The sequence below is a fragment of the Prionailurus viverrinus genome, chromosome B4 (assembly GCF_022837055.1).
Source record: "Prionailurus viverrinus isolate Anna chromosome B4, UM_Priviv_1.0, whole genome shotgun sequence".
In the NCBI taxonomy this organism is placed as follows: domain Eukaryota; kingdom Metazoa; phylum Chordata; class Mammalia; order Carnivora; family Felidae; genus Prionailurus; species Prionailurus viverrinus.
In genome coordinates this window covers 114483303-114509282 of record NC_062567.1, presented here as the reverse complement: position 1 = coordinate 114509282, position 25980 = coordinate 114483303, and the positions used below count along the sequence as shown (strand labels likewise).

Genomic DNA, 25980 nt, shown 5'->3' with positions numbered 1-25980 from the left:
TGCCATAAACTTCCCCAGATCTATGGATTTAAATATCCAAGGGATTCACAGACATCTCCACTCTGACTCCTATACATTCTAAAACTCTGAGTGTCCAAAATTAAAATTAGATCATCCCGCCTAAATCTGTCCTCTTAATATGGTTGCTCACCTTAATGATTGCTCACACACTGAAGCCAAAAATCTGAGAAACACTTTAGGCTGCTTCTTAGTCTGTGAATCCGTTTATCTCTTAAGTATTCCTTCTTTTCTATCTTTACTTATTCTCTTTTGTTAGGCCCCCTGCATCCTCTTCCTGGACTATTCTAATAGTTTCCTAACTCACCTGCCTCTGTTTTTGATAACTCATAGCCATTCTCTGAATAACCACCAGCGTTCTCTCCATGACGTGAATCTGACCATGTCCCTCACTTGTTTAAAATTCTTCAATGCCCCACCTCCCCCCCCAGCCCCCCCCCCCAACCCCGCTCCATGAATTCAGGATTAAAGAACCAGCTATTTAAAGTCCTCTGAATCCTATCGTCTCCCAGTTTTTCCAGCTTCAACTCTGAGGTCCCATCCCAAAGGAAATCATCCTTCAATCTTTCCTCACCTTCTGGAAGAGCCCCAGAGCCGAGCTAGATGTCCCAGCTCCAAATACTCAACATCACAGAATTCTCTCATTACAGTATATTGAAATGACCTTCCTAAATTTCTAAAACGGGAATATTGGCTTATTCTGTTTTTGCTCTCCAGGGCTTGGAAATGTACCTAAGAAGCACTAAAGAAAATCCTGTTGAACTGATACAATATTTAGCTCACGTGTATTGGGTTGCCGACACGGCAAGCCAGCAACCAAACAACTCTTAAAAAGTAACGCTTACAGGTAATTTGACATTGGTTATTTCTTCCGTACTAACTTTTAAAATGTTTGAAGGTGCACTTTTATCACAGTTGTTGTAAAGGTAATAAAAGAAGACGAAAAAAAACCTCTCTGCGCCTCCCCGTCGGGGAATCGAACCCCGGTCTCCCGCGTGACAGGCGGGGATACTCACCACCATACTAACGAGGAACTGCACGAAGGCAGGCCTTCTGCTAGGCCTCTTATTGCTTCTGACCCTGCCCTATCTTTACTGCCCGCTACTACCAACAGGTCTGACATTCTTCAATTGCCATTGCAATTTCTACCGAAGTTGGACGAAACTAAAATGGAAGCATTCACTTGATCTCCCCACTACACTTGGGATCATTTCCGTCGGCCCACCCCTCCACCGGCTGCTCCCACTCCCCTCCTCTTCCTCCTCTCCTTTCAGGAATGTCCCCAGTCCTTTCAGCACCCCCCCACACACACTCCCAGGGAGCATAGCGCACGCCTCCTCGCTCTGCATCACGGAACTTGTAGTTCCAGCCACGGGGCAACCTACTCTTCTCTCACTCTGAGAAACTTCCCTTCCCGGCGGGCGCCACGAGTCCTTCAGCTCTTCTTTACCTCCCTCCCTCCTCTCGCTCTCAGTCGAGTAGTCTGGCAGCTGGGTTTTGGGGTGCAGATCGGCGTGCGGAGGGACTCCCCAGAGCCATGCCCGAGGTAGTGGATACGTGCTCCTTGGCCTCTCCGGCTTCGGTGTGCCGGACCAAGCACCTGCACCTACGCTGCAGCGTCGACTTTACCCGCCGGGTGTTGACCGGCACCGCCGCGCTCACCGTGCAGTCTCAGGAGGACAATCTGCGCAGCCTGGTACGGTGGGACGAGCGCCCAGTGTCCGCCTCTCTCCGGCCGCCCGCGTCGCGTCCCTTTCCCCGCTGCCGCCCCTTCCCAGCCCCGCACCTCGGTCCGTCTGCAGCCCTCAACTCATATTCCACACCTCCCCTTCAGCCCTCACTCATTTCTCAGCCTCCACTTCCTCAGCCCCCACTCACCCTATATCTCCTCCTCCCAGACCCACTTATGTCTCTGCATCCCTCCGTCAGCCCCTGAATATACCTAAGTGTCTCTTCCTGCGCGCCTCTCCCCAGACTCCTCTTCCCAGTCCCTGGGCACATCCTAGCGCCCCATCCGCGCCCTGCTCCTCACCCAGCGCTCAGGCTTCATTTTAGCACGAACCCTCCCTCCCCTGTAATCCTAGTTTCTGGCGCTAACCCCCTTGTGGCCTCCCCATTTCCTCGGCCTGCAGCCCAGAACTCCCTCCTCGGGCCCCAGATTTCTTCCAGTCCCCCAGCGCACCTTCCTCAGTCCACAGTCTCATCTAAGTCTCACACCCGATGTCCTGCGGATGCTGATCCTTTGCTCCCAGGCACCTTATTTCAACCTGCACGTCTGCAGGACGGGACCCATCGACCTATCGTAGTCTTTCCTCAGCCTCCCTACCAGTGTTTCTCAAATCCCTTAGGATTTCCAGCTCCAGACCCGTCTATCCCTACTGCTTTGGTATTTCCAGTCTCTGCTAACTCTAGATGCAGCTCTTTTTCTCCAGGGTCATGGTCCTTCTACCTTTGATTCTTATTGCCCTTCTCTTCAAATAATTTAAGGACCGTTGGGCCATTCAGGCTTTCCAAGCGTATCTCAATGCAGTGTATTATAGTTGGTTCCAAGGAGCGAGTAATTATTGCGCTTCTTAGAAAGTAATGTACTTTCACAAGATCGCTAGCCACTTGAGTGATGAAAAGTCTGTTTAGATTTATGGAGCATGATTAAATTATTTTATGTGTACAACGTAACTTGTTTTCAGTGTTCTTACTCAAAGTGATAGTATTTGGATTGTGCCTTCCGCCTGAAGAATTTCATAGGTGAGCATTTTAGAAATAAGAGGGACAAGGGTTTAAAATGCCAGGCCCAGTGTATTTTGCATAGAGTATTGTGGCATCTACTAAAGCACAGCATTAAGCAACCTGATCACCATACGTTGTAGGCTTGATGGTGGGAAATTAGTGGGGTCAATTAGTTGGGTATAAGTTTAGATAAGAATTGGTGGTTCTCATGACTCCTGTTTGTGTAATAGGCCTGTGTTTTGAGTTTATTAATATGAACTAATGTAGCAGGTAACCTACTCTTTGCCCTTTACCATCTTGCTAGACTGATTCTGATTTGAAAAGTAGGTGGACTCCTCTATATATTGATATTTAGTCACCAAAAATACTACAAGGAAGAAAATTAATATCACAGGCAAGAAGATATCTATTTCCTTGTAGGTTGTACTTTGTTCTGCCTGAAGAACCATGCTATCTTTTATTGCAGGCAGCTTTGCCCTGGTAGGATTGGCCACTTCAATGCAATCTCTCTTTTTATTAAAAGAAAGTCGATTTTGATAGTTTATCGCTGCTTAATACGACCTTGCACTCTCACCTGTTTTGTAAAAATAAAGACTGAACTCTGATCCTTGAGGAAGCACAAGACAGGATGCTTCAATTTGGAAAAGAATGTACATTCAGTGTTCCAATCTAAAAACTTGCCCATTGTTTTCTTCATTCCCCAAATCTTGAGAGAGGTAAGGTTTTTAAATCAGGATGTCTGGCTGGCATGTCTGTTTAGTAAATTAGAGCCGAGAATTATAACGTTAGATTTTATGCAAGGAAGTCTAGTTGTATACAGTGGCATCTGTTTGTAATTTGCTTATTTATCACAACAACTTGAGGCCAAGAGTTTGGTTTTATTTATTCAACATTAGCATCTTTCCTCCGCTAGATTACAGGCTCTTGAAGGTAGTTCTGTGTTTCATGGCTCTTTGTATCTCAGGTTCTTAGTATAGCACCTGGCAGGTAGAGGACGTGTTGTTAGTTTGATGAACCAATGGACGTGTTGTTAGTTAGAAAGCAGTGCCTAAAGTTTACATGGGCTGCACTAAAAATGTGCTAAGTGTATCTTGAAGGTGAGAGGACCTCATCCTCACCACCAACCACCAATAGAGAGGACCCAGTGGCAGTGCTGGGTGAGGACATCAAGTGTCCTTTCTCACTTCATTCTCGGAGTCCTTGATCCTGGGAATGTTGAAGGAACCCTGCTAGGACTAAATCCCAGCTTTTCTGAAAATCCTTCTGAAGTTTTGGGTTATTTGCACTGAAGTTTAATACTCATTTGTGATAACTTCCAAGCATTTGTTTCTTGTATTAAAATTTTCAATTTTTTTAGGTGTTCTGTCAGTTGATGGCTCAAAGAGTTTTTAATGTCTTGACCAAGATCATTCACTAGTAAGTTGCAGAAGCCAGGATGTGAACACAGATCTTTCTGACTGCAAACCCTTAGTCTTCACTAAGTAAATAGCTGAGCTGGGAATCAAATCAAGGTGTTGTTTTAGTTTTGGTTTTAACAATAACCCCATGCTTTTTTCGTTATAGCATCCTGCAAATAACAAATAGAAAATGTAGAGACATAATACTGAGGCATAAAGCTTTTTAACTTAATTTTTTTCATGTTTATTCATTTTTGAGAGAGAGAAAGAACATGTGCGTGAGCAGGGGAAGGGAAGAGAGAGAGAGAGACACAGAATCCAAAGCAGCCTCTGAACTGTTAGCAGAGAGCCTGCTGAGGGGCTCAAATCCACAAACTATGAGATCATGACCTGAGCCAAAGTCCGGTGCTTAACCAACTGAGCCACCCAGGCGCCCCATAAAGCTTTTTAATTTAGAGCCATGCTTTGTTGAAGAAAGAATTTGAGCTTGCTTTAAAAAAAATATACAGTATTATAAGATTAAAAATACTTTAAGAATTTGGAGGAAGAGAGGGGCACGTGGGTGGCTCAGTTAGTTAAGCATGAGACTTCAGCTCAGGTCATGATCTCGCGGTTTGTAGGTTTGGGCCCCCCATCGGGCTGTGTGCTGACAGCTCAGAGCCTGAAGCCTGCTTTGGATTCTGTGTCTCCTTCTCTCTCTGCCCCTTCCCTACTCACGCTCTGTCTCTCTCTCTCAAATAAACAAACATTAAAAAAATTTTTTTAAAGAATTTGGAGGAAGAGAGAATAAGGGTAGGGAAACCAAATGTATGGCACAAAGTCCTAAAAAAAGAGAAGTGGGTTGCGAGGTTTAACATGGAGCTTCCCAGCAGCCTGTGCAAAAGGGAATTGGTTATATATTCCATGGCATCTAGCCAGCTGGTTTTGGGGGTGTTATTCAAAGAGGATACTGTGAGATATAGTAAATCAGTAACTTCATAGTAACTTCCTACCATTAGTAGGTCTGTTTCTTACAACTGCATGTGGGTATCTTGGTCTTATACACAGTTGGTGTTCAGTAAAACTTTATTGAAAAGTACTATTTCCAGCTTTTCAACTATCCAGTTTCCTTTTTGTCCTATTACTATTTTTGATCAATTGTTTAATAACATTTATTAGTGAAATTTGAAGGGGAATTTCTTAATTTGAGAATGATAGCTGAGGTTAAGACTTGAGATACATAGCTTAACCACTGTGTTTTGTATTGTCTCTTGGCTCAGCACTTGCTTCATGCTGATATCAACTGATACCTACTACTTTTCAGGTACTGTGCTGAACTCTGGGAATGCAAACCTAAGAAGGTTTCTGTCTTTTTAAGAACCCTCAAGCTAGTAGAGAAAACATAGCAATATAATATGGTACAATAAATGCTATAGGAGAGATTTGGACCAACTACTGTATTAAGTTCAGAGGATATGAAAAAGATTAAAAAAATAGTCATAACAGTAATCTGACTCTCTGATTCTGAATAGATTTGAAAAGTTTAGGCGATACAGACAATAGAGTATGTTCCTCTGGGAAATGAGCCAGTTGAGTCATCCTTTTGGTTATGAAAGTCATGTAAACATGAGTAGTTATATACATAGATATTCAAATTAAGTTTTTAAAATAAATCAGATAGCCAGAAATAGGTACTGGAATAGGAAGGCACAAAGGAGTAACCCTCTCATTCTCAATAAGATATAAATCTAATAAAACCAAATATTCTGAATATGCAAGTGCAAGAAGATAAGTCAGTTCTACTAATTTAGAGTAAGGGAGATGGTTGAGGTGCCCCCAGAAGAAAGTAACCCAAAAGGAATAATTACCTATTAGCAGGAAAACAGGTGGCTCCCCTAACAAATATGGCTGCTTTAAAAAAAAGATCAAACCAGAATGGAGATTTTTTCCAACCAAGTATCATTGACTCTAGAAAGGTAGACTGCCTCTTGTGACTTTTCCTGAGTTTATAGTTCAGTTAACCAACTTGAAAGAGAAGCAGCTGGTCCTCCAACTCCCCATGCCACTGCAGCCAGATTTCAGTAAAAAGATGCCAGAGGTAGGGAGATCAGACCTCAGGTGGTTCTAAGGCAGGGTCTGGCCTACAGTGGTGATAGAAGGACAGAGAAGAAAGTATGAGGATGGCGTGAAAGAAAAATTTGTTAATTGGCTGTGGGGGATTGGGAAGTGGGATCAATTGTGGATTATTTGAATGTCTCAAGCCTTAGGTACCTTGAGGATTCTGTTAACAGAACAGAAATAAAGGGAGAGAGCTGATTTCAGGGACATCCAGGTAGCTTCATTTTTGGAATTTTGAGAAGCCCACTGACTATGAGGCAATATTTCCCATGGAAATGTCAAGCAGACAACTCAGAAACCCGGCAGCAGTCCTGGGGAAGAGGTAACAACTGTAGAAACAGACTGTAGTCATCAGCACAGAGGTATTGGTTGATGACACGGGATGAGTGAGAATGAGAGAGTGACGAATATGGTAAGAAAATGTAGGGATCAAAGCTAGAACATTGGGACATATCCATTTTTAGGAGCTAGAAAGGAGGTGGAGGAAATGGCATTAGACAAGGAGGAAAACCATTCATGTTTAAACTCAAAGAAGCCAAGGAAAGGACATCGAACAGATGAGGTGGCCCATAAGGGCTATGAGTGGATGGGGGTCCAGATTACAGAGCAGAAAAGACCCCTCGATCAGGAGGAGTGCCCTGCCCTCTCAGTAGCAGAGGATGGAGAAGCCAGACTGAAGAGGGAGAAAGGAAAAAAGGAGGAGAGATTGATGAGGAAGAGGAAATAGCAGCCGTAGGTTGCCCATAGAGTTTAAGAATGGAAGGAGAGGGGCGCCTGGGTGGCGCAGTCGGTTAAGCGTCCGACTTCAGCCAGGTCACGATCTCACGGTCCGTGAGTTCGAGCCCCGCGTCGGGCTCTGGGCTGATGGCTCGGAGCCTGGAGCCTGGTTCCGATTCTGTGTCTCCCTCTCTCTCTGCCCCTCCCCCGTTCATGCTCTGTCTCTCTCTGTCCCAAAAGTAAATAAACGTTGAAAAAAAAATTAAAAAAAAAAAAAAAAAAGAATGGAAGGAGACAGGGGTGCCTGGGTGGCTCGGTAGGTTGTGTCCGACTCACGATTTCAGCTCAGGTCATGATCTCAGGGTCTGTGAGTTTGAGCCCCATGTCAGGCTGTGTGCTGACAACGCGGAGCCTGCTTAGGATTCTGTCTCTCTCTCTCTGTCTTCCCCTGCTCATGCTCTCGCCTGTGGGTGTGCATGCTCTTTGCCGATCTCTCTTCCTCTCAAAATAAATAAACTTTAAAAAAAGAAAGGAAGGAGACAAGGTATCAGGGCAGATTGATCAAGTGAAGTTTAAAAAGTAACATTGGGAGACTTGTTCAGGTTGTTTGGAAACAGTCTTGTGGCATAGGAAGGTTGAAGATTCTAGAGCAAGAGAGAGATGATGAAAGGTATGGTCTCTAGGGCTCGGATGGAGGATTATGGGGATGGAAAGCACTCAGACACCTGCTGCCACTCCCTTCCTGCCCCACGCAGTTGTCCTTGATGGGCCATGGCAAGTAGACACCCTTTCCCAGTCCTTGGTAGGTCATGTGGTAGGAGCTGTCCCCCACCCCACCCCCCCGCCGCCCAGGTTGGGCTTTTTCAAGGTACATAATGGCAGTATACAGCCTGCGTATTTGCCCAGCAAGTGCCAGGGTTTCTTTTAATTTGGGGATAGATGCAAGTACATAGGAGTTGGAATTTCAGGAAGAAATACATGGTGAGATACATCAAGGAGTGGTGATGAAAGAAACTTTTAAGTTCGAGGTGAATTTTGTTCATAACAGGGAAGTTAAGTTTTAGGAGATAGGAACAAAGGCATTTTAAATTAGATTTGACTTCCACTTAAAACCTCAAATTTGTGGGACTATCCCGGAATTACCTAATGATATATATGCAAACTTTAGAACCAAAAATTTTTCAGGAAGCTTAGAGCCCCAAGAGACGAGACCTACACTAACTTTTGACTTCTTTAATTCTTGTAATTTCACTCTGTATTTTACTCTCTATGAGCAACTAGTTCTACTCTGTAATCATTATAGTTAACCCATAACTAATATTAGTTTTCTCTGGTGCATATAAAACAATTTTCTTATCACTTAAAAACACTAATTTAATTCTAGATTTTGGATACAAAGGACCTCACGATAGAAAAAGTGGTCATCAATGGACAAGACGTTAAATATGCTCTTGGAGAAAGACAAAGTTACAGAGGATCACCAATGGAAATCTCTCTTCCTATTGCTCTGAGCAAGTATGCATGTTATTATCTTTCTCTTTTACGTAGCTAAATAATAGAGAAAAAGTATTTTTAATGTAAACAATTTTCCTTTCCTATTTCTAGTTTGACTATAGGTAGTAACTGGTGCTCTTACTGATCTCCTCAGATTGAAGTTTATGGTAAAAGTTATATGTTCTTAAGATACTAAAGAAATTCATTGTACAAAATCCTGAAGAATAGGAGTTTTGCTAACTGTTACTTCTTTACTGATCATTTTACTAATACCTAGAGTGATGATGGGAGCATGCCATCTTAAGGAGGCATTTCAGGATCACCTGGGAAACTTTTACAAGCTGCACATTTTTCACCTTTTCCCCAGAGGCCAGCCACTTTTATTAATGGAATAATGGCAATGACAAACATAGAACCGTTTCTGTATACCAGTCTTGAGATAATGCTTTAAATACATTTATCTAACTTACCGAATTTACATAATTTATCTAATCCTTACAATAACCGTTGTGGTGTGATTTCCATTTTACAAATGAGGAAAGGGAACCTCAGAGAAATAAAATAACTTATTCAAGAAAGTGGCAGCCACAGTTGTCATATCAGGGGTGTATCCCACTCCTTGGTAAATTGGGAAGGGGAGAAAGGGTGGAAAACCATTGGCCTAAAACAAGAGTGATCTACCCTCACCTTCCGGTGGCCAGTATTTTCATGCTTCCTCTTCGTGTTTAAGAAAAAGAAACAACCACATGTAACTTGTCAGGTAGATATCATTGACCTCTTTCTGCAGATAAAGAACTATGGCAGAGGGTGGTCGAATAACTTGCCCAAGTTCCCTGAACCAGTAGGTTGTAGATTCAGGATTCAAACACAGGCATGGCTGCCGGTCTCCACAACTCTTACTATTTCCTCATGATGAGTGCTGCTCAAACTGAGGTAAAGGGCCAGTTCTTGGTATTTCCAATCTGTCACAGGCTGATTCTTTTATAAAATGCAATAAAGATGAATTGCTAGGAAGAAGAGATTAAAAGCAAGCACACATTTTTGATTACTAGATTCAGCAGATGTAAAAATGACTCCAAATTTCTAAATGCTTCTTCTCAGTGTCGACCTGTCCGGTAAGTTTGCAGGCCAGTACAACTCTGTGTCGTGCTGTGGCATCCACTGCTGGAGTAGTCACGGTTCCAAAATTATTTCTTCCACTTTCCCATTATCATAAAAGATTACATGATACCACAAGCGCAAGTGTGTGACAATCAGTAGTGTACTCCACGAATATTAGTTCCTGTTCCTGTTACATCTTCATAAGCAGTTAGCATGGTGGAGTGAAAAGGACCCGGAAGCTGGCATTCAGGTAAGAACGTGAGAGGCAAACTTGACCTACTTAGGAGGCAGCATTCTAGAGCTTACGCTCCATCAGTCACGAGACCTTGTAAAATATTATTTATAGTATATACTCTGTGTATTATGAACCCAAACTGTAGTTAGATTGAATTATATGCTACTAATGTATTTGTTTGTTGCATACAGAAATCAAGAAGTCATTATAGAAATTTCTTTTGAGACATCTCCAAAGTCTTCTGCTCTTCAGTGGCTCACTCCTGAACAAACTTCTGGGAAGGAACACCCATATCTCTTTAGTCAGTGCCAGGTAAAAGAGATCTGGAACGATTCATTATACATAGAATTCCCAGCACATTCAGTTCAATGAAGCAAAGTGGACAGTGGTCTCAGGTCTCACCTAAGATAGCATTTTAATGTATGTTATAACAACAATATGTATTTTCATTGATATCTCTCATTATTAACACATTCATATATTATTTTTAAAAAGAAATTCCCTTCAGTTTGAAATCATGCCTCTTTGAAGTAGACTATCTAGGTCATATTTATATTTTTGTCCCCAGCACCTGGCATAGAACTTGGCATTCTTAAGTGGGCACTCAAGAAATGGTTATGAAATAGAAAGGAAAAAATTAATAAGGCAAAAGTAATATGTACTGGTTATGAAAAATGTTAATTATAAATGGAAAGTGAAAGCTCAGATTTTTCAGTCTTCTGCAGACATCATTGCCCAGAAGTAACCACCACTGAGTTAGGTTTGCATCTATTCCAGATTTTTCTTACGCATTTACAACTGTATATGTTTTGTAAATATATTAAAATACTGTTAAAATGACACAACTTAAACTATTTCTCTTTAAAAACTAAGAATGTGGATGGAACTGGAAGGTATTATGCTGAGTGAAATAAGTCAGTCAGACAAGGACAGGTATCATATGTTTTCACTCATATGTGGATCTTGAGAAACTTAACAGAAGACCATGGGGGGGGGGGGTGAGGGAAGGGGAAAAAAATAGTTACAAACAGAGAGGGAGGTTAGGCAAACCATAAGAGACCCTTAAATACAGAGAACTAACTGAGGGTTGATGGGGGGGTGGTGCTGGGGAGAGGGAAAAATGGGTGATGGACGTTGAGGAGGGCATTTGTTGGGATTCCCCAAAAACCAAGAGAATCTACCCCGAAAACCAAGAACACACCTTACACACTGTATGTTAGCCAATTTGACAATAAATTATATTAAAATAAAAATAAATAAAATAAAAACTAAGAATAAAGAATCCTATAGAGACAATCTGTCACAAGGATAATACATATCAAACTATCTTCTAAAAAGAAAAAAATCTAATTCTGTTAGTAATCAATTTATAATTAAAGGAACTCACTTTGTTAAACACTTACTGTATTTTCCAGCACTGTGTTACGTACTTTGCATACTTAATCCTCTCAGTATTCCTCTGGAATAGATACTATGTTAGGCTCAAATTTGAATACAAGTCTATTAAAAAAGAAGCAATAGTGGAACACAAAATAGACATGTTTACTTTCTATTGGCAATTGGAATACCTTTTTAATCCAGGAAACCCTTAGTTCAGTAATCTGAAAGAGATACAGTTTTCTAGGCACGAGTGTACAAGTTGTGTGCGCTCTTAGAAACATCTGATTTTCAGTCAGTACTTCTTTTAGAATGTCCATAATCTTGGGGCGCCTGGGTGGCGTAGTCGGTTGAGCGCCGACTTCAGCCAGGTCACGATCTCGCGGTCCGGGAGTTCGAGCCCCGCGTCAGGCTCTGGGCTGATGGCTCGGAGCCTGGAGCCTGTTTCCGATTCTGCGTCTCCCTCTCTCTCTGCCCCTCCCCCATTCATGCTCTGTTTCTCTGTCCCAAAAATAAATAAACGTTGAAAAAAAAATAAATAAATAAATAAAAAAAAAAGAATGTCCATAATCTAAAGTTGGCAACATGTGCAAGATTTGAGAGTCACAAGAATGCGAATTTTCAATATGGTATTCCACTTCTTATTGGCAACAGTGTTTGAAATACAGGAAAGAGATTGCAGTTAAATTAAGAAATGACTGCGGGGGCGCCTGGGTGGCGCAGTCGGTTAAGCGTCCGACTTCAGCCAGGTCACGATCTCGCGGTCCGTGAGTTCGAGCCCCGCGTCAGGCTCTCGGCTGATGGCTCAGAGCCTGCTTCGGATTCTGTGTCTCCCTCTCTCTCTGCCCCTCCCCCGTTCATGCTCTGTCTCTCTCTGTCCCAAAAATAAATAAACGTTGAAAAAAAAATTAAAAAAAAAAAAGAAATGACTGCGGTTAATGGGGAACCTGGACGTGATTTTGTTCGACAAGTTTGCTATGGTTGCCCTCCACACGTGTGCCTGGGTGTGGGCTTTTCCAGTGAGACACTTGTCAAAACCACTTTGGTGCTGCTGAGCCACCAACTAGAGATCGTTAAGGAACTCCAAAGACATGGTCTTAGAGGCCTGTTTTCGGAGAATCAGGTGGTTCTTCTAGTCTTACTTAATCCAGGTAGAAGTCATTTAGGATCCCATGTCCTTGGAGACGCTATTAGATAGGAAGTGAAAAGGGCTAGAGTTTGGGGGTTGTAAGGAGCGTGCAGTGGCAGCAAGTATGTCTAGGATCTGTAACAAGTTCAGGCAGAGATGTTAGTGTCCATGCTCCTTTAAGCTCAGGGGACTGTCTCAAGGAGCCTGGGGCTGCTTTGCTCACCAGCAGTCAGTCCAGAGTTGTTTGTCGGCCAGGGTACAAAATTATGGGTACTCTGGCCATTCTTCTTGATGGAACCGGCACTCGTGACAGATGGATGGGGAAGCAGAAAAACACTGCATCTCATGCGAATGAATCTGTCTAGATGGTATTGAGGAAGACTGTTCTTTCTCCTTTTCATCTTCGTTTTTACTTTCCAAGTTTGCTGCAAAATTGAAATGTCAAGACTCTAGCGACATTCCCCAAGCTGTTTTCCTCAGAACACAGACGTCCCATGAGATGTTAATAACTGACCAGAGAAAAATAGTTCCCCGTCAAAAACAATTGTAAGAATTCAAACAGGTTTCTTTATTGTAGGTCTTTTCAGAGTCTTCAGGAGGCTATGTACCAAATGACTCATTAAGACAGGGATGTAGAATGCATGGTTTGCCATTTTATTTCACCAACGAGCCTTTTTTTCTCAGGGTCCCTAACAGCTTCTCACTGGGCACTACTGTTACTCTAAGTAGAGAGTAGGAAACAACTCTAAGTAGAGAGTAGGAAACAATGTTTAAGGTTGCTTCCTGCTTCAACTGAAATGTGACGATTGACCATACATTAAAATGGAAAATCAAACTTTTTTGTCCACAAGTCTGTTTTTGCTACTTCAATAGATCTGAGCAAGTGTGAGACATACTTTTAAAAAGAATGTGTCTAAGGACAGTGCTGCAATTTTAACGATTTCTTAATGACTTGATTTATAAGAAAGGAGAATAGCTTTCTCTTTCTTCCCCTCCCCCCCCCCCCCCCCCCCTCCAGGCCATCCACTGCAGAGCAATTCTTCCTTGCCAGGACACTCCTTCTGTGAAAGCAACCTATAGTGCTGAGGTAAGTATCACAAATTATTAACTGAATTAAATGACTCATGTAAGTAAATGTGGTAGAAATGATAAGCAGAGAAAATAGTTGGATTTTTATAGTTAGTAATACTTTACTTAAATTCTATATGAAATATGTACCAAACAAGCTGGGGTCCTCATTTTGTATCTCTCAAGATTTTATTTTTAAATAATCTCTACATCCAACATGGGGCTTAAATTTACAGCCCCGAGATCCAGTGTCTCATGCTCTACCGACTGAGCCAACCAGGTGCCCCTGCATCTCTCTTTTAAATAAGTTCTTTTTCTTTAATTTTTTTAATGTGTATTTATTTTTGAGAGCGAGAGAGGGAAGGGCAGAGAGACAGGGGAACACCGAGTCTGAAACAGGCTCCAGGCTCTGAGCTGTCAGCACAGAGCCCAACATGGGGCTCAGACCCATGAACCCATGAACCGTGAGATCATCACCTGAGATGAAGTCGATCGCTTAACCGACAGAGCCACTTAGGTGCCCCTGCATCTCTCTTTTAAAGGCAGTTTTGAACATAAGTGTAATAAAAGGAAATGGGTACTATTTTGATTGTAAAAGAAATTCAGAATAAAGGACCTCAAAGCAAGAACTTGGGGACAGTGTCTTTTAACTTTTAAAAATTAACATTTGCAGGATTAAAGGTTCTAGAAACGTGCTCTGTAGCCACGTAAACTTCTATCTAGGTATCCTAACAGGCATATATTGCAGATTTACTGAATACATTTCCGTCTTGTTCTTGTCATAGGTACTGCTAATCGTTTTTCAGAAAGGACTATGATAATAAATACATACTAAATAAATAATAAGCGCTAAATAATATTAAATACATACATACATTCATACATACATACTAGCTCCCGGGCCAGACCTATTTGGACCAAGCAAATAGAATTGAGGACCAACCTGTCTTAACGGGGCCTTCTTGATTCTGAGATCATCCCACAACCAGACCACACCTACTGTGTATAGGGCTATAGAACACTATATACTTGGAGGCAAAGAATCTCAGCTTCTAGACTCTCCTCTACCACTTAATAACTGCATGACCCGAGGCAAGTCTTATGACCTCACGACCTCAGTTGTCTCATCTGTATAACACATCACTGCCTAAATAGAGGAAGCAGAACCAAATTAATTCCCAAATGCTTTTCAGTGCTAGAATTATGGTTGTTGTAGCACTGGTTCTGGAGCTCCTGCTTCTGTATCTGCCCCAGAGATAGCTTTAAATACTGGGCATGCAAGAAGAATATGAAAGTCTAGAACTTGGAATGGATGTTTCCTCGATCGTTAATACTGAGGGGATAGTCCTTGATTCCAGCAGTCCAGGCAGTTAGTAAGTAGCACACTTAGAATTTTAAACTAGTTTCTACCTAATGCTTGTAATATGGATGGATGAATGGATAGATACTTCACATTTGTTTTGAAAGAAGCCAGTTTTATGTATTGCTAGCTTTATTTATAAACCTGATATGTACAAACTTACCTGGCCAACAGTCTATTGCATAGTTAAGAAGGGGAGAATACATTATTTTACATACAGAGTTTAAGATACATAGCATCTTTTATTTATAACCGGAAATGACTTCTCTTCTTGATTAGGTGTCTGTTCCTAAAGAATTGGTGGCACTTATGAGTGCCATTCGTGATGGAGAAGCACCTGACCCAGAAGACCCGAGCAGGAAAATCTATAGATTCAGCCAAAAAGTAAGTTCTTAGGGTCTAAATTTTTGGTTTAATTGGTGGTGAACTACGAATAGCTTTTACCCATCCGGAGAGAAAATTACATTTGAAATATTTCAGAATTTAGGAAGCAGCTTCTTTTTTCTTCATTTCTTTTTCTTTTGTGCCTATAAAATGGTGTGTTCTACTTACAGAGTTGTACTAAAGAAAGGGGTTGCTGGATAAGCAAAGTGGGGAGCATGGCCTGATCCCATTTTCTCTTATCCCAGTTAGTAGCAGATTTTCTGTTATTTTAAGCTACACTTTTGCCCGCCTTGGTACCACAGTACAGGCATGTGGTTATTTAGTGTTTATAAATGGAAGGGCTATATTAGACCAAAAAAAAAAAAAAAAAAAAAAAAGAAAAAAGAAAAAAACCAACAACACTGTGTTACAATCCTTAAAGTTAAAATTCCTGTGTAATTTAAGCTGGTAATTTGACTTGCATCTTTGACCTTTGATGAATTGTGTGTGTGTGTTTATACATAGTGCTTTTAGTTTTTGTTAATGTTTATTTATTTTTGAGAGAGACAGAGACAGAGCACGAGCAGGGGAGGGGCAGAGAGAGAGGGAGACACAGAATCCAAAGGAGGCTCCAGGCTCTGAGCTGTCAGCACAGAACCCAACGCGGGACTTGAACCCATGAGCAATGAGATCATGACCTGAGCCAAAGTCTCACACTTAACCAACTGAGCCACCCAGGCGGCCCTGTGCATGTTTGCTTTTTTTTTTGTTTTTAATTGACCTCCTTCACAGTACATGTAATTGAGCCACAGCGGACCGTTTTGCTCCTACACCAGCATCTGGGATTCCAGGCTCCCAAACCTTCAGCATCCTCTTACTGCTGGATTCTTTTATATGTCTCTCAAATATACCAGGAGCGGTTTTAAAAAAGAAAGTAAAATATTGTTTTAGATCAAGGAAAACATTGAAAACTTAAGAGAAAAAGCACAGTTCCTTCTTACAGATTACTTTTTGAGAAATGCTTGAACTAGACCTTGTGCAATCATGATTTTCACACTTCAGAATCTGTCCTTCCTAGTAAACTGAAAGAGAAATAGATGTTTTGAAATGTTTTACATCACAATTTTGAACTATTTGACCCCCTAAAAATGAGAACTGTGAAATTTGAAAAGGAATTTATTTACTTTTAAATATGAATTGTCTTACTCTATAACATTTTTAAGCACTAATTTGAGCATGTGTGTGGGTTGTTTTTTATTGTTTTTCGTTGTGTTTTTTTTTCACTCCCTTTAGGTTCCGATCCCCTGCTACCTGATCGCTTTAGTTGTTGGAGCTTTAGAAAGCAGGTGAGCTTTCGAACAAATCTTGAGGTTTATGAAAAGGTTAAACTTTAGGCATCTTGAATCTCTGGCAGGATTAACTAATAGCTCATTTGTGCATTTCTCAAGATACCAAGCTGACAGCTCTGGAAAAATCAAATCTAATTATAAAATGTAAATAGCAACTAATTTTAAATTAAAGTCTTTACCAGTTGCCCTTCAGATTTTCCAAGTATTATAGAATAAGCATGCTCTTACCTTTTTTTTTTTTTTTTTTTAATTTTTTAATGTTCATTTATTTTTGAGAGAGACAGAGACAGAGATAGAGCATGAGCAGGGGAAGGGCAGAGAGAGAGAAAGACACAGAATCCAAAGCAGGCTGCAGGCTCTGAGCTGTCAGCACAGAGCCCGACGCGGGGCTCGAACTCACAGACCACGAGATCATGACCTGAGCCGAAGTCGGACGCTCAACCGACTGAGCCACCCCGGGACCCCCCACTTTTTTAAAAATGTGACTACTAGGCAATCTAAAATTAAATAGGCAGCTTATACTTGTGGCTCCCTTTAAATGTATTAGATAATGTGAGTTACATTTCTACTCAGTGTGGTCTAGAAACCAATAGCTTTGGCATCACCTGGGAGTTGGTTAGAAATGCAAATTCTTGGGCCCTATCCAGACCTACTAAATCAAAGTTTGCAGATGAACAAGCTTCCCAGATCATCTGTATGCACATTATGCAAGTTTGAGAAGCAACAACCTAGAATCGACTGCCTCTCTGGGACGGGACACCTAGGCAAAATCTTGTTGTTCGGGGTTTGGTGGTGCTACATAAAATTTTTAAGATGAAATATAGATGAGAAAAATATTTTTGAGTTCTAGCCCTATATAAATGATATATGTAGTTCCATTTGTTTCTTCCTTTTTAAAAAAAAAAATTTTTTTTTAATGTTTATTTTTTGAGAGAGAGAGACAGAGACAGAGGTACAGCGTGAATGGGGGAGGGGCAGAGAGAGAGGGAGACACAGAATCTGAAACAAGCTCCAGTTCCGAGCTGTCAACACAGAGCCTGACGCGGGGCCTGAACTCATGGACCATGAAATCATGACCTGAGCCAAAGTCAGAAGCTTAACTGACCGAGTCACCCAGGTGTCCTTCTTTTTTTTTAAATTGTGGTTTAAAAAACCCCACAAAATTTACTATCTTAATCATTTTTACATGTACAGCTCAGTAATCAGTAGTGTTCAGTATATCCACATTATTGTGAAACAGATTTTCAAAACTGTTTCATTTTGCAAAACTGAGACTCTATAGCCTTTAGAAAACAACTCCCATTTCTATTTCCCTCCACACCCTGGTAACCACCATTCTACTCTGTTTCTATGAATTTGACTACTTTAGATACCTCATGAGTGGAATCCTAGAGTATTCATTCTTTTGCAACTGGCTTGTTTTATTAGGCATAATGTCCTCAAGTTTCAGTCATGTTGCAGCATGTGACATGATTTCCTTGTTTTTCTACTTGTTTCTTCTTGTATGAGTGTTCAACCTGTACATGCATAACAAAGTTTACATCTGGCCCTGTTCTGGAATAACGTCTTACTGAGCCACGATTGGGTTTCTATAGCTGTGAGATTGTGGGAGGAAACTAGGTCCCCAAAGTTCTTACCAGAGCCAATCAAGGCACTTTATGTCTCAGTTTTCATTTGGCTTAGCCTGTGCCTCCTTCTAGAGCTGCATATACAACAGCAGGTTTGTATCTCAGAGAAGCCATTTAAACCTTACCTCCTCCCCATAAGCACATGGTAAATCACACTAGTACTGCAAGGATTTGTGTATAGTACTTCAGCTCTTTCCTAGAACCAGGGAGGTAAGCTGTCTTGAATTTCACTTATTAAGCTTTTTAATTTTGCAGGAAGATTGGCCCAAGAACACTGGTTTGGTCTGAGAAAGAGCAGGTGGAAAAGTCTGCTTATGAATTTTCTGAGGTTGGTCATCTAGTTCCCCTTTTTAATAATCGTGGTAGACAGTAGATTTAAGGTTTTAAGGACGAAATGTTATGGTGTTAAGTGATGTAGTAAGAGAATCAAATACACCTTATTTTATGTGAATTTGTAGTTGCTGCATTTTTTGTGCCAATATCATTTAAAATGAGCATCATTAACTCATAACCTTCATAGAAAGCAATATACACGTTTAAGAAATCCATCATTGTGATGACTAAGACATACAAATATATATGCATTAATTTTCCAGACTGAATCTATGCTTAAAATTGCAGAAGATCTGGGAGGACCGTATGTTTGGGGGCAGTATGACCTGTTAGTCCTGCCACCATCCTTCCCTTACGGTGGCATGGAAAATCCTTGCCTCACTTTTGTAACTCCTACTCTGCTGGTAAGTATAAATATTTCTTTCTTTGAAACCGAGTTCTCCCCAAACATAAAGCTAGACACGAAGAGCCTTAGACTCCTAATAATGTTTTTTAAAAACGTATTTTCTCTTATTTATGTAACTCCTCTTCCTTCCTGATTTTATTGCTTATTATGGCTATTTTCATCATCTTATTTTTCAAAAGAAAATAATTTGGCCCTTAGGGAGAAAAGAATATTATGTCCAAGGTGTGCGGGGACGTTGGGGGAGGGAAGGCTGTATAACAATAATCTGTTGATGAATGATGCAGCCAGACAGAGAAACTAGACCATTTACACTTGGTGTAGAGGTACTGGTACAACAAAATAAACAAAAGCTTACCTGACCGTGCATAGGGAAGGATTGGACCTACAGTATATAGCTATAGCTGATATGCCTTTGTAAGCTGCTTTAAATCACTACAGACTTTTCTTAAAATACACTGTGGGCAATAAGGAGAGAATAAGGTACATGAGGGAAATTAGGGCAGATATCAAAAATGGAAGTAGGAGACATGTTTCCCGAAAGTTAATCAGAGATAAGTATACTGGCCTTCCTGGTCCTGGAAAAATTCCTGAGATGAGGGAGAGAAAGCATTACGCTATTTTTTTAGTCCTGCATTTTTTGTTTAATTTTCTCCGTACAAACCCTTTGGAGTGCCATAGTAGAAATACAGTGGACTACTGATACCACAATACATCCTGATGCAGGCGGCCTTCTAAATATAGTCTGTAATTTGAATACTAAGATAACTTTCTTCTTTTTTAGGCAGGAGACAAGTCACTCTCCAATGTAAGTTAAAACTTGTTATCAGGGTCTTACCCTCAAGACCTATTAAGTCAACTGATTTTTCTAAAATACCCATTGTATTGTTACATTGAAGATATGGCTATAAAAGATAATTTGGGGATTGTTGTTACATTAACAGTTAGATTTAATAGATTTCATAACTTTATGGTCTGATCTTCATACGTTTATGAAATATGTCTTAATGGAGTGATATCTCCACTTAATATTTTCTAAATAGTTTTTTGTTTCTAATTTATTATTTTTTTTAACGTTTATTCATTTTTGAGAGACAGAGATAGTGCGCAAGCAGGGGAGGGGCAGAGAGAGAGAGAGAGGGAGACACAGAACCCAAAGCAGGCTCCGGGCTCTGAGCTGTCAGTACAGAGCCTGACACGGGGCTTGAACCCATGAGCTGTGAGATCATGACCTGAGCCGAAGTTGGACGCTTAACCAACTGAGCCACCCAGGCATCCCTGTTTCTAATTTTTTAAACTGTACTTTTGTCCTTGGCCAAATTATGATCCATATGCTGAACTAACTCCCTGAATATCTCAGCTGATACTAAAAAAAAAAAAAAAAATTGAACATGGAATTAAAAGACCTAGAGTACCTACTTATGGAGTTTAGATTAAAGTGATCCATTTCACTCCTAACCCCTTCCACTATTTACTCTGAATCATTTCCATTTTAGGTTATTGCACATGAAATATCTCATAGTTGGACAGGAAATCTAGTGACCAACAAAACTTGGGACCACTTTTGGTAAGATTTTTTTATTATTTCTTTTTATTTTTTTAATTTTTTTTATTTAGAGAGAGAAAGATGCGGTGGGGGTGGAGAGCAGAGAAAGAGGGAGAGAGAATCCCAAGCAGACTCCATACTGTCAGCGCAGAGCCTGACATGAGGCTCGAACTCACAAACTGTGAGGTCGTGACCTAAGCTGAAACCAAGAGTCAGATGCTTAACCAACTGAGTCACTCAGGCACCCCTATTATTATTATTTCTTTATTGGTCCTTGTTATTAATTTATTTCCTTACTTCCTGGCCCTCTGAATTGTTTTGTGGAAACATCTTGTTGTTCTTTGTTATCATCTCTTTGATAGACAGTTAAAAAAAAAAATTCTGCAACACTTGTCACAATGTTAGGGAGAGTGGAGTATTCAGCTTATGCTTGTTATTTAGTTCCTGGTATGGTCACATTTTAATACACACATCAAACAAGAACCAAGGCTTAACTTTCCCCTAGGCTATCTGCTGGGCTGGGCTTCCCATTGTTCTGAATGGAATGCAGAATAGCCACTTAGGCAATCTGCTTTGACTGTAGTGTTTGTGCTTTACAATGCTTTACTCTGGAAAAGCCAAAAGGAAATTTTTGTTCATTAAAATGCTCTTTTGACTGTGTCACTGTTTTTATTTACAACAAAAAATTTTTTTCAGGTTAAACGAAGGACATACTGTGTACTTGGAACGCCACATTTGTGGACGACTGTTTGGTGAAAAGTTCAGACATTTTCATGCTCTGGGAGGATGGGGAGAACTACAGAATTCAGTAAGTGAGTCGTGATGTGAAAAGCATTCATCCAAGGTTATACAGGCATTCAAGTATAGTTTGTAAACTAACTTTACTAGGTAGCAACAAGAAAGCCATTTTTACAGGTGTGGAAAATCAAGCAGATCTGGTATAATATTCTATTGATACATGCTAATCATTATGCTGTGTAAGGTCATGTTCATGACCAGTAGGACCTCGTTGGGTCTTTACAATTAATGTAGTCAGTTACTTAGTTTGAATTTTATTTGGTATATTTATGTCATTTTTCAGTGCTCCCTCCTAAAGGTTGAATTTGCTGACCAGGAATTGAAACATCTTTCTAGTTTTTTATAAGGATAAAACCCACTATTGGGCAGGAAATGTTATGGAACATGATACAAGTAGCCATTCCATTAATAGACTACCAGAAATTTATGCTAACATACCCTACAATTTCTAGTCTCTCAGTTTAAGTTCTAGACTGTCCTACTAAAGTTATGCCTCTGGGCTTGCATGGTGGTAACCAGTCTTCATATTTGAACATTCATCGAATTCTGTGTCTTGCAGATAAAGACGTTTGGAGATACACATCCTTACACCAAACTTGTGGTTGATCTGACGAATGTGGACCCTGATGTAGCATATTCTTCAGTTCCCTATGAGAAGGGCTTTGCTTTACTCTTTTACCTTGAACAACTTCTTGGGGGCCCAGGCAAGTAGTTGGCACTTTCTGATTTTTTTTTTTTTTGAGAGCAATTAAATTTTACTTAAAATTAAATAAAATTGTGTTGCTTGTCTTTAAAGAAAACACATCAGTATTTTAAAAATTATGAAGGGGCGCCTGGGTGGCGCAGTCGGTTAAGCGTCCGACTTCAGCCAGGTCACGATCTCGCGGTCCGTGAGTTCGAGCCCCGCGTCAGGCTCTGGGCTGATGGCTCAGAGCCTGGAGCCTGTTTCCGATTCTGTGTCTCCCTCTCTCTCTGCCCCTCCCCCGTTCATGCTCTGTCTCTCTCTGTCCCAAAAATAAATAAACGTTGAAAAAAAAATTTTTTTTTTTAATTATGAAAATAGTATGTACTTATTGAAAAAAAATTATGTGGTACAGAAGTTTGTGAGAGTCCCTCAGCCCCTTTCCACTCCCCAGCTGACCACTGTTAGCCATTTGGTGTGCATGGCTCCAGATTCTTTTCTAAGTATAAATGAACAAACAGACAAATATATTTTAATTATAGAAAATGGATCATATTATATATATATATATATATATACATATATAGATATATGTAAAATTTGTTCTACCTTTTTTTTTTTAAATTCAGCAGTGTTCCACAGACATCCTTCCATGTCAGAACATACAAATCTGTCTTAATGTTCTTTAATGCCACCATACTCGTTCATTATACAGATGTGCTGAGTTTATGTAACCTTCCCCTATCAATGGGTGTTGAGGTATTCTCCTTTGCTCATGGACTTTGAAGGCCCTTCTTCACCCATACGCATTCTGCCAGTCCCAAATTCTTCTTCTCCTTTCGGGTCACACCGAGGCCATCGCTTTTAGAATTTGTGTTGTGGGTTCTATGTTTCTTTTTTTTTTTTTAAATATTTATTTATTTTTGAGAGAGAGAGAGAGCATGCGCATAAGAGCGTGAGCAGGGGAGGGGCAGAGAGAGAGGGAGGAAGCGGGCTCTAGGCTCCGAGCCCCATGCGGGGCTCAAACTCACAAACCGTGAGATCATGACCTGAGCTGAAGTCAGACACTTAACCGACTGAGCCACCCAGGCGCCCCCTATGTTTCTTCATTGTATCTTCCTCTTAATTGTAATTAGGATTTCTCTTCTCCCTTCCACTAAATTACATTTACTTTTCAAGGCCCAGCTTAAGTCCTACCTCCTTTTTTGAACATTCTTTCACCACTGGAGCCCTTACTGGTTTTGCTATTCTCTGAAAATTCTCTGTTCTCTATGGTTAATAGTACTACACTAAGGACCCCCCCAAAATATTAAATAGTTACCTTTCCATTAATCAACTTTTCTTTTTCTCTTTTCTTTTTCTTTTTTTTTTTTTTAACTCTTAGAGGTTTTCCTAGGATTTCTAAAAGCTTATGTTGAGAAGTTTTCCTATAAGAGCATAACCACTGATGACTGGAAGGATTTCCTGTATTCCCACTTTAAAGATAAGGTTGGCTTTTAAAAACTTCCTTATTTTTCATGCCCAATATATCTTCATCTAATGGCTATTTGTTAGGCTGATTTGAATTACTTAATAGTAGTACTGGTCTAGAATTTAAGATTCAACCTTTCATTGTATTTTTTCCTATTTAAAATGTGATCTCAACAACATGAACTAATGTGTATATATTTCAGAGAGATCTGCAATAGCATGTTTCAGAAATGCATTATAATTTTCTTATTTTAGTTATGTCAGTATAGACAAAATTACAGATTTGAGGACCTAAAAGTCTGTTTTAGATTCTTTTTGTTTCCAATGGAAAAGCCTATTCTGTAGCAAACTGGGTGCCCTTCCTGTTCGCAGGTTGATATTCTCAATCAAGTTGATTGGAATGCCTGGCTGTACTCTCCTGGAATGCCTCCTGTAAAACCCAAGTCAGTACTTACCTGTTAACGCTTTCCTTCTCATTCTCCTAAATCCTCAAGCTCCTCCAAGATACCGGGGAGGGTTTTATCACTTCCTTAAGCTGTAACTAGTTAGCGAGTAGACTTCATAGGTGTTTGAACCTTAACCCTGAGGTCAAAAGAATCATTTCCGTGATATAAATCAATGAATTGCAAGTAATTACGGAATGCCTCCTTTTAGCTGAAGGTTGGTGATACAGAGAAGAGTACGATATTTCCCTTTCCTTCAAAACCTTTGTAATGAGAAATAACTTCTATAAGTATTATGTTAATCGTTACAACAGTGTTATACGTTGTCATCCCATTTCCAGAGAAGACACATTAGGCTTAGCTAGGTAAAATGTCTTCCCTAAGTTTGCACAGTAGGTAGTAAGAGTTGAGATTCAAACCCTGGCAGTCTTTACTCCCCAGTATACTGTTGTTGTTCTTGTTGTTTGTTGTTTTCTAAGTTTGTTTATTTAGGGAGAGAGTGCACATGAGTGGGGGAGGGACAGAGAAAATCCTGACCCACGGCTCGAGCCCACAAACCGTGAGACCATGACCTGAGCCAAAGTCAGACACTGAGCCATCCAGGTGCCACTCCAGGGTGCTGCCTTTTAAACTAAATACCCTCCTGAGATCAGAGACCTGAACTGAGGTTGTTCACTACTATTAGCCCTTCCCGCCACATGGCGTAGTCTTGACCCGGGTAATTACAGTCTCAGCTCAAGAACCACTTGCTCAAAGGAACATTCCTTGACCTCTATGACCAGGTCAAGTCCCCGTATAGGGTTTTCTGGTGCTGTGTATGGCCTCTTCATTGTTGTTACCACAGTATTCATTTCAAATTGGTTTGTGTGATTACCAAAGTCTTTCTCCTTCACTACACAGAAGCACCATGCAAGCAAGGCTCATATCTGGTTTTGCTCACTACTGTTCTTAGGACCTTGCCATAAGTAAGGGTTGCTTCTCCTCCTGCCATAAGTAAGGGCTAATTCTTACAAGGTTCTTTTTGTGACACAGAGAAGGACGTTTCAGGGCACAAGAAAGAGATAAGCAGAGGTTTTGTACTGCCCTTTTGTTCCTTAGAAATCAGTGCTAAGAAATATTCTAGCTGAAGGTGATTTACTGCCTGAGCAGTTTACTGCCTCTGATCCCCTTTGGTTTTGGGGACAAACAAGAGGCTTTCCCTGCAGTCCGCACCCTGACTACTTTATGGAGATTGACTGGCAGCTGCTTCAAAGGAGTTCCCTGCTTTAACCCATTTGTAATTTCCCCTAGGGCACAAACTCTCTTTAAGCAGGTTCAATGGTAACTTCTAATCAAAACTTATTTAATTTAGACCCTCAGGGGCAAGTTCCCTACTGTTCTCTCATGGAAACATGTCACAGCAAGCAAGCATGATTTATGGACAAATAGGGATGTTTTGCAAGAATTTTGCACACATTTTACAGTCTCTTCCATCGTTGCAAAACATGTGGTTTATCTTCTAAGTTGAGAACTCACAAATTTTAATGCAGTTTGCTTTGCTTTACAATCAGAGTTTATTTCCACTTTCTTCTGAGAAGAAAGAAAATCATCACATTGTTTCGGAGTCTCCCAAGGGTCTCCTGGGACACCGTTATTTCCCCGGTGTCTAGAACAGTGCCTGTCACGTAGGCACTCGCAGATTTGTGGGATGATTAGATAGCTGGAACAACAGAATGTAAAATCCACGAGAGCAGCGTGTTGTCACATTGTCATGAACACCTAGAACTGTGCCTGCCATACAGCAAACACTAGATCTGCCCAACTGAGTCCCAGCTCCTTCAGCACACGCTACTGAAGCATCTCTCTTTGCGGAGATGTTGGGGTGTGCTCTCTGAAGGATAGTCAGGTGCTTCACTAATTTGGTATCCACGTGGATTTCCAGGTTCTTAGATGATGCCAGAATATTTAAGTCAGGTAGAAGATTTCCTGTTTCCATCACTCTGGTGTTCCTGATCTTTATTTAAAAAGAACTTTGAAAGTTAAGTGCATTCTGTAGTTTCAACGCTGCATTTATGGAAAAGCATGTACATCTTTATGAAATTTAATCTCCAGTATTTTTTCATCTTTGCAGCTATGATATGACTCTGACAAATGCTTGCATTGCCTTAAGTCAGCGGTGGATGGCGGTGAGTACTGATGTGCGATTTTGGGCTCCTTGTTGAAATGTACAAATATGTCTCTACTCATCAGGGACTTTACTTATAAA

At 40.7% G+C, this 25980-nt stretch overlaps 1 protein-coding gene and 1 non-coding gene across 2 annotated transcripts in view; one reads left to right on the top strand and one right to left on the bottom strand.

Annotated features, from left to right (window-relative positions):
* Positions 1-979: 979 nt before the first annotated feature.
* Positions 980-1051, bottom strand: TRNAD-GUC (transfer RNA aspartic acid (anticodon GUC)). Its single transcript has one exon. It is a non-coding gene; the product is annotated as a tRNA-Asp (tRNA).
* Positions 1052-1466: 415 nt separating this feature from the next.
* LTA4H (leukotriene A4 hydrolase) overlaps positions 1467-25980 on the top strand; it is a 35238-nt gene continuing 10724 nt past the window's right edge. The window contains exons 1-15 of the mRNA XM_047867980.1: positions 1467-1714; positions 8341-8471; positions 9978-10098; positions 13311-13379; positions 15000-15104; positions 16377-16429; positions 18316-18388; positions 18657-18797; positions 19581-19604; positions 20293-20363; positions 21039-21150; positions 21700-21844; positions 23207-23310; positions 23665-23735; positions 25846-25900. Coding sequence (XP_047723936.1) covers positions 1556-1714; positions 8341-8471; positions 9978-10098; positions 13311-13379; positions 15000-15104; positions 16377-16429; positions 18316-18388; positions 18657-18797; positions 19581-19604; positions 20293-20363; positions 21039-21150; positions 21700-21844; positions 23207-23310; positions 23665-23735; positions 25846-25900 — 1434 coding nt within the window. The 5' untranslated portion in view covers positions 1467-1555. The remainder of the gene's footprint in view (positions 1715-8340; positions 8472-9977; positions 10099-13310; positions 13380-14999; positions 15105-16376; positions 16430-18315; positions 18389-18656; positions 18798-19580; positions 19605-20292; positions 20364-21038; positions 21151-21699; positions 21845-23206; positions 23311-23664; positions 23736-25845; positions 25901-25980) is intronic.